At 41.4% G+C, this 8,864-nt stretch overlaps 2 protein-coding genes across 6 annotated transcripts; one reads left to right on the top strand and one right to left on the bottom strand.

The window, feature by feature from the left end:
• The first annotated feature begins 449 nt into the window (after nt 1–449).
• Nucleotides 450–2,084, top strand: ndufaf3 (NADH:ubiquinone oxidoreductase complex assembly factor). The gene is made up of 5 exons (XM_053652630.1): nt 450–642; nt 990–1,185; nt 1,266–1,332; nt 1,476–1,576; nt 1,894–2,084. Exons 1-5 carry the CDS (start codon nt 554–556, stop codon nt 1,993–1,995), a joined length of 555 nt encoding a protein of 184 aa, XP_053508605.1. The 5' UTR covers nt 450–553; the 3' UTR covers nt 1,996–2,084.
• A 607-nt stretch (nt 2,085–2,691) lies between these two features.
• zgc:112334 (uncharacterized protein LOC619199 homolog) lies at nt 2,692–8,812 on the bottom strand. 5 transcript variants are annotated; one of them, XM_053652621.1, is made up of 12 exons: nt 8,711–8,812; nt 8,190–8,509; nt 6,865–6,972; nt 6,688–6,784; nt 6,444–6,578; nt 5,644–5,842; nt 5,366–5,497; nt 5,023–5,122; nt 4,446–4,617; nt 3,657–3,801; nt 3,235–3,289; nt 2,692–3,002 (listed from the first exon to the last, which is right to left on the bottom strand). In XM_053652621.1, the coding sequence occupies exons 2-12, from the start codon at nt 8,229–8,231 to the stop codon at nt 2,859–2,861; spliced, it is 1,329 nt and encodes a 442-aa protein (XP_053508596.1). In that variant the 5' UTR covers nt 8,232–8,509; nt 8,711–8,812; the 3' UTR covers nt 2,692–2,858. The 5 variants fall into 5 exon arrangements, with proteins under 5 accessions (XP_053508596.1, XP_053508595.1, XP_053508594.1 ...); XM_053652620.1 differs by having other exon boundaries at nt 8,190–8,602; nt 8,711–8,764; XM_053652619.1 differs by having other exon boundaries at nt 8,190–8,750.
• Nucleotides 8,813–8,864: the final 52 nt, after the last annotated feature.

Genomic DNA, 8,864 nt, shown 5'->3' with positions numbered 1-8,864 from the left:
GTAAAATAAGTAGGTATTATATGCACACATCAAAATAAACAAGTAAATCGATAGAAAAAAACCCCACGGTAATAAACTGCACTGCCCCATTGTAGCTGAGTCTGAGTAATTTTCAATAATACTTGTCCAAGCTCTGAATTTGGAAAATTATTTTTATTTATTGAGCAGCAACACAATCACTATCTCACTACTACAGTAAATAATAATTTACATAATAATAATAATGTATATTTTAATAATAATAACAATAAAATTAATAATAATAATAATAATAATATGATGATTATATAAATATAAAATCTTCTGATTGAATATCATATAGGCACAAAATGTATTTATTTATCGATTGATTGATTGATTGAGATTGATTAATCTGATTTTAATAAGGTTCTAAAAAACCCTTTGTCATTATTAGATATTTTTTAAGCGGACTTCTTTTTTTTGCGCAGCGAATATTCACCGGATGTTGTCACCGGAAGTGTAGCGTGTGCAACGCGGTAATGTGTCCCCCGTGAGCCGCTGTGCTGGCGGGTGAGTGTGAAATCTGTCCGCGATGGCAGCGCCGGTGTGTGTGAGATTATTTCTCCGCGGATCTCACTGCGGCTTTCGGTTATGTTCCACAACTCTCCGGAGATCCACGAGGTATTTCAGTATTTAACCACTATAGATGTGTGTGTGTGTGTGTGTGTGTGTGGATGAGGTTTATTTTTGTGAGTAAATCATGATGACCTCTGTTCAGGATGACAGGTTAAATCATCTTAAATTATAACCTACTGACTGCATCATCAGAATTATGCTGTATATAAATGTTTATCAGATTTTTATATACTTACAGAGAAACAGGTTTATTGTCCAGCTTTGTGTAGTGTGAGAATATTGTATAAAATTTCAAATTAAAATCAGTTCTGGTTTGATTAAATCTGACTTGTGGGACCCCCGTGGGACCCCCGTGGGACCCCTGTGGGACCCGCACTGTGGGACCCCTGCAGTCCGGTTCTCACCCGTAGTCACAGGCTCGGACCGGCGGACGATGAGATGTACCAGCGCACCACAGTGACGGTGATGCAGAAGGAGCCGGGCAGCGGACCCATCATCTACAGCTACAGCTCACAAGGCTTCAACGTTGACGGGAACAAAGTGATCGGACCCTGCGCTGTCGTCCCTCCGGCTATCCTACAGTGGAACGTGAGGAGAAGCTCTGCAGCGTTGTGTGTTTTATAGGAAATAGACGAGGTGTCCTGATTTGAGTTTTGTTCTTCTGGCAGGTGGGAAGTCATCAAGACATAACAGTGGAGAGTTTGTCTCTGTTCTATCTGCTGGAGCCACGCATAGGTACGACATAATCCAGAACCCTGATCTCTAACCAGAACCCTGATCTCTAACCAGAACCCTGTACTGACTGTAACTGCAGTAATGACCTGTGATTCTTTGCATGACTCAGACCTATCTTTTTAAATCTGTGTGTGTGTGTGTAGAGGTTTTGGTTCTGGGTACAGGGGCCCGTACAGAGCGTTTGGACCCCAACGTTCTCTCCTTCATCAGGAAGAAAGGCATCGCAGTGGAGGTGCAGGACACGGTGAGGACGCTTCTCTCTCAGACACACGTTATTATCAGTTCATCCATCCATCAGTCCAGTTAACAAGTTAATCTCATAAGTTTTCTCAGAAACTACTTCCTGTTGCCGAACATCACTTTATTTAACAGTTCTCAGGTGCCACTTCCAAACAGCGAGAGGAAGTTTAACACTGTTAAACCTCAGAAGTGTATAAATGTAAAACAAAACAGAAGGCTGATTTATAGAAGGTGAAAATGTTCAGGAATGAACACAGCTTATATTAATACAGGTCAGGAGTTCTTACATGTCTCCTCCTCCTCCTCCTCCTCCTCCTGTAGCCCAACGCCTGCGCCACCTTCAACTTCCTGACCAGCGAGAGACGAATCACAGCAGCCGCTTTGATCCCGCCCCCTTGGCCGACTGTGGCAACATCAGAGTGACGTGTGTGTGTGTGTGTGTGTGTGTGTGTGTGTGTGTGTGTGGTGTACTCTAATACTGTGTACAATAAAAGTGTTTTTGAATAGCCGTGTATCGGAACCCTGTTTTCTTTTTATTTGCCGTAAGAAGACGGATCCGCAGAGTGGAAGGAAACTTTTCAGACACAAGAGTAAAGTTACTAATCACACCTTAAAGCTGCAGCAGTGTGTGCATGTGTGAATCCTCCACCCCTATCTAGCTCTTATTGTACAATAAGACGAGCTGCTCGACTCGGAAATCTGTTCATCTGCCACAAGAGTCCTACGATGTATAAAATGAGGGAAAGTGGTGTTTATATGTTGCTGTGATGAACTGATTCCCAACAACACGTTCACTTTAAACAGTATCAGTACTGGATCAGAGGGAAATAGATCTATCTCTCTGTCTGTCTGTCTGTCTGTCTGTCTGGTCCCTGTCAAAGTGGTTGCTATTATCCTTTATTAACCTCTTTTTCTGTTGGCCTGTCACTCATCTCTCTCTCTCTCTCTCTCTCTCTCTCGCTCTCTCTTTCTCTATCTCTCTCTCTCGTATTCACACACATGGCTTTGTCCTTCTCAGAGCATAGCGCTAATCTCTTTTTCAGATAATGGGAGGCTTTAATCCCTGCAGGATGAATTACTTTTAATAATAATAATAATAATAATAATAATAATAACAGCTGTGTGTTACAGTTTATTTTATTGTACACAATATTTACACACTTCTCTTCACTTGCCTGTAGTGTTTCACCCAGGCTATACAACTGTGACCTGTATTATAACAACAGTTTCAAAGATTGCGTGAGTGTGTGTGTGTGTGTGTGTGTGTGCGTGCGTGCGCTGCAGTTTTAATCGTCCGTGTCGACCTCACACTCTCTGCGGAAATCTTCGAAGCTGAACTCTGTCCCTGTCATGCGGCGGAAAATGTCCTTAATGTCCTCACACTCCATGTTGTAGTGTGTGGTGGCGTCGTAGGAGCGGGACACGAAAATCTGAGCCGAGAAATACACACACACATTATTATTATTATTATTATGATGATGATCAATAATAATAATATTTGCCCCCCAACAAAGTAATAATGATACATTTTATCAATACACCTTACATTATGTATTAATAATTATTGATAATAACCTCTTAGAATTATAATATATAGGAATATTTCATCATTAATTATTGTATATAATAAGATATGTTTTTGATTGACAGTGTGTAGGTTACCTGACTCCGCCTTCCGTCATCTGTGGGCACTATGAGGTTGCTAATGGAGACAAACCTGCAGGACGAATATATATATATATATATATATATATATATATATATATATATATATATATATATATATATATATACACACATAAATTAGAGTAGTAGTGTTAGTTACTATATGTACTGTATATCTAACAATATGTTTCAAGTCATATGCTTGTAATTGTTTATATATATATATATATATATATATATGTTTATATGAGTGTATACATAGTATATAGTATTAGTATTGATTGCATTTTGTAAAGTCATATCACATTAATAAAAACGAATAGTATACTGATACATTTATTAGCATATGTGTCTATTCTAATATATGTAATATTATATGTAATATATGCTATTTTTAAACACTTTTTTGTTGGTTTTACTTTTCCATGATGGGTTCGAGCAGCGCCAGTCCCGGCTGCACTTCCTTCTCCGGGTTGCTCGTCTCTACGGTTGTGCTCACTACAGCGATGTACTTCCCTTCAGGAGCCACGTTGTGAGTGGAGGAGACCAAACATACGTAGATATCTGTACAGAGCAGCACGAACTACGTCAGGACACAGGACACTCAGACACAGGACACTCAGACACACGGACACACACACAAGTGGCGTAGAAATGAGCCGTGGTAAATCGGATTCAGCTGCATGGACACAAGCCGCCACCCACGCTTCCCTTATTTACATGTCATATGCATATGTCACGCCCCCAATTTACCTTCACGCACACCTGATTTGTATAAAACACGTCCCAAATTGTGCAGATTTTGACGCAAAAGCCAATGACTGTCTGAGGAAGATATGATGAAAGGAATTTTGTTCAAGGGTCCTGTTTTTCTTTTTTCTTTTTATAACCGGACCCTAGTTATGTAAAGCTATATTTATAGCTCTGTTTTTATTCATTTTAGAACTGGAATAAATAAGTTGTAAGTGAAGTCATGGATTAATAAGCTGATCAAAGATCCACGTCCAGGCCTCCGATTCACATTTACCGATGACGGACGCTGGCGATTGGCTAACGTGGCTCTGACTGACGTACGGAGAGAAGCGAGGTCATCATTTCCACACAGAAAGCAGAACAGAACCGCTCTACTCTCTTGGGTTCCGTCACTAAACTAAGAGAACTGTGAAACTGTTTTCGGTAACGTTCCTGTTTTGTTTTTATTTTCATACCGGATTTCCTGTGCACCTGCGTCTGCGGGATGACGATCTGGCACGAGTTGGCGTCGTGAGTGTTTTTGATTGGATGGTTCAGCAGGCAGATGACCCTGATGACCCGGCCCACTTTCTTCACACGGTTAGGGGCGTAGCTGGGATCGCACAGGAGCTGCTTACATCGGAAAAGCTGGGAAATCAGACATGGAAACAGATCAAAGACAGAAACTGATTTATTATGATGGCTCTATGACCTTTTTATTATTATTTTTAACTCTAAACGATGATCTCAGACCAGTTTTGTCCTTTGATCTCCTAACATCCATGATTACTGAAACAGTGGGAACTGATCCCAGATCAGGATTCTACCTCTCCAGGTATGCGCCAATATTTCATTTTCATATCACAGGAAAAAATATTCGATCCCAGTTTATGTTATTATCCCACTGCCTCCTGAACGGGACAGACCGTTATCTCCGGAACACAAATGCAGAAGACCTTAAAGTCCACGATGACAACACCGTGTGAATAAATATCGTGAATAAACATCGTGATATACTGTGTAACCGATTATCGCCGCAGTCCTGTTCCTCACCTCTCCTTGAGATCTCACCGCCACCACTGTTCCGTTCTCCATGACGATGTCATCAACGTGGCGGTTCAGCATGTACGTGCCTCCGTGCTGAGCACTCAGCCTGTTCAAAACACACAAACCCACACACACATGACCATGACCACATGACCGCACGTATTAGGAATGCGCTTCTTAAAGGGATCGTAATCTTGATGTCCAGGTTTCAGCAAAGGGGGTGTGGCCTCAGTGCCTGTCAGTCATAAAAACAGCAAAGGAGGCCGGGCATATTGAAGGCTTGTTCATTCCAGTGAAGTTCTCATGACTTCTCATCTCTTTATAATGAAAATATATTTGTGTTTTGTACCTGGCGAAGCCCTGAGGCAGCTCCCCGAGTCCGTACAGCGGATAAAGGTAAGGACTGTGGTCGTACCGCGCCACTGACTCCGAGTACATCCGAATACGCTTGATAGTCTGCAGACACGGTTGGTCCAGGTAACTATACACACACACACACACACACACGCAACAAACACACACATTTCTGCATCTGAGTCATTAAGCTGCACCTCAGGGACGTGTCCAGACGAATGTCCTGTATACTGTATCTGTGTGTGTGTGTTGTGTTCGAGTGTGTGCACTAACTCATCGGTGCTGTACAGAGCCAGCGCGTGTCCAACGAACTCCACCACGTCCAGTCCCAAATCAAAATGGCGGAACACGTCCCTCATGGTGGTCCGGTGCGGGTCCATGTCCTGGTGAGTGCGGGGGTCGTGCTCGTCAAAGTTCAGGATGAAGAGGAGCAGCTTCCGGAACCTTCTCTTATCAAACATGCCCATCAGATCTGTGAATTGTAGAAAGCAATCGAGATTTAATTTAATCTTATTTAGGAGAAGGAATATTGTGGGAAGGAATATAAGTGTCCTAGAATATGTTTTTCTGGACCAGATTGTCTACAACAGAATTATTTAATAGATGCTGTATAATAAAGGTCTGGATTTCTATCACATAAGGTTGTTGTTTTTAAAAAAAAAAAAAAAAGCTTGAATTCTAGAACACATTTCTTTTTTTTTCATTTCCTCAAGAATTCTGTAATGACCTATAAAATAAAAATATATTTACAAGGACCGATTTGACAGAACTGAGAATTCTAGAACAGATTTGGACAAGAGAGCGTGTCTGAATCCTAGCTGCGATTCTGGAGCGGAATTCCGAAAACAAAACCCTAGAACTGAAGTTTACGGAATGCAGAATTCCAGAGTAGATGTTCTAGAATAGGCCGGAATTCTAGTTTCACTAGTAAGCCTAGAAAATTCTATAGAACATGCTGGTATTCCAGAACGGGTTTAAAAAGTGAAGGGGTATTCTAGAGGTTCCGGGACACGTCAGAATTCCTAGCAGAAGCAAATACATGTAATATAACGTGGATGTGTGTTGCGTGTTACCTGAGGCGTGGGCGTCTGCCTCTGTGATGGGAACTTTGTGAACTTTTCCACCTTTGAACACGTAACTGCCCTCGATGACTTTGAAGTCCAAGTATCGCGTCACCTCGGTAAACATCAGCATCTTCACCAGCTGCCCTGTAACACGTCACGGCACCAGCAACGTACACTCGTAAACACGGCTGTGAACAATCAGGATTACAGGACGGAATGATTTTGGAGAACGTCTGCATTAGTGTCGTCTCACCATTGGACAGCATGAATTTTGGAACGAGGTCGACGTTCCACTCTTTCCCGCGTCCCATTCCTTTAGGAGGTCCCGGAACCTGGAATTGCTTATAGAGCTGTTTGACACAACAGACCGTATTAAGTAAATCTACAGACTGAGTCCAGGATAAAGCATTACAGCGTGTGTAGTTCAGACCTGCTCCAGAGGTGAGATGGAGGCGGTCTCTCCTCCATAATACGGGTTCTGGTCGATGTGAAGAACCTTTTTCCCGCAGATGGACAACAAGCAGGACAGGATGCATTCCTGTGGACATCATAACAGCGTCGTAACAACACAACAGTCCATAATTCTGACATAACATCTACATCATCTGTGTGTGTAACACCATTGTAATACCAGTAAAACACTACAGCAAGACTGTCACACCAACACAACCTACTAAACTAGAGTAACTAGAGTGTACACGCAAGACGAGTACTAACTGTAATGGAACTTTACACAGCGACATAACGTTGAAGTAACTCCAAGAGTAACACCCATCCTAATAGCAGTAAAACACGAGTGACACTAATGTTACACCGGTGTATCACAGTAAAGCTGAGTAGCCTTGGCATAAGTGTAACACCAGTATAACGTGGGTGTGACAGAACTTAATATGAGTGTAAGAGTGGTGTAACACATCCATAACACCAGCCTCGTTTAAATACATCACAGCTACAGTAGCACATACTGGATCCAGTCTGCAGTGTTTTAGCAAGTGTGTGTGTGTGTGTGTGTGTGTGTGTGTGCGCATGCGTGCACAGGATTACGGCCCCTAATCCCTCACAGAGCCAGGAGCAGGCCCTGTAAGCACTGCCCTTATTCAGGATTCAGCTTCATTAAGATTTGTGTGCACTTTAATGAGAGATTATTTTTCCTCTCTCTCGGACTCTGTCTTTAAGGAGATGACCCAGATAACCTGATTTAACACTGCAAATTATTTTAAACTGAAAAACGAAATGATAGCGGAAAATCAAGTGACAGCGACAGGTCTATAAAGTAGCCTTTTCTAAATAGAAATATAGGGTTTATGTAAATATACTTTAAATGACACTTTGGAAACATAAAAACATATACACATATTTAAACCTATATATATATATATATATATATATATATATATATATATATATATATATATATATATATATAAGTCAGAGTCAGTGATACAGCACATAAATCCATACAGATGATTGTAAATGAGAAATTAGTGAATAAAGTAAATAAAAAGAGCAACAGAAGAGTGTGTATGTACTGTCCATGTTTTCCAGCTAAATGATGCAGTACTGCAGGAAAAATCATTATTTACTGAAATATAGATATGTTTTAAGATGTATTCCATTCCTGCACAACAGGAGGTGTATTAGTGATGATGATAAAGAAGAAGAAGATGATGATATTTATGATGATGATGATGACGATGATGATGATAAAGAAGAAGAAGATGGTATTTATAATGATGATGATGATGATTTTCTTACCTTGAGCCCGGTGCCCAGGACGATGACATCGAAGTCGGGCATGCTGACTCTACTGGAGCTCGCCGACGGTTACACACATGGATGGGTGAAGCTGCTGCAGGTGTGTGTGTGTGTATGCGTGTGGTTGTGCATCATCATCATCTTCATAAACACCGTATTACATGATCCCATCAGTCATAATCCTCTCAGTGAAGGAACTTTAGGAGGAGGAGATCTTACTGAGACGGTGAGTGAAGTGACACCTCAGAACAGGTTTGCATTCGAGATTAATTCACTGATCCATAGACAGGAAAACACTCCAGACAGATGAAGACCCCAGACTGGACGATGTTCCAGACGGATGAAGAGACAGGAAGATAGACAACCCAGACAAGAACATATGCTCTTCAGACAGAAAGCTGCCCCAGAAAAATCTCAGACAGGCAGATGCCCCAATTAGTTTTATATTTAATTGGTATATAAACTGAAAATGTAATACCGTACAGTTTGAATAAACTTTTTAAAACAGGATACATAGAAACCTTAAACAATGTTCCAGCAGGTGGCGGTGTGCACGTGTACGGCGCACACAAAAGGAAGACTACATTTCCCGGCATGCTTCGCAGCACGAGCGCGCTTCCGCTTTAATGCGTTTATGAAAGGAAGAGTGAGTGAATTTACTTCAGCCACTATACG

This window comes from Ictalurus furcatus, chromosome 21, assembly GCF_023375685.1.
Source record: "Ictalurus furcatus strain D&B chromosome 21, Billie_1.0, whole genome shotgun sequence".
Classification (NCBI taxonomy): Eukaryota; Metazoa; Chordata; class Actinopteri; order Siluriformes; family Ictaluridae; genus Ictalurus; species Ictalurus furcatus.
The sequence above is the reverse complement of the archived record's forward strand: the minus strand, read 5'-3'. Positions and strand labels throughout refer to the sequence as shown.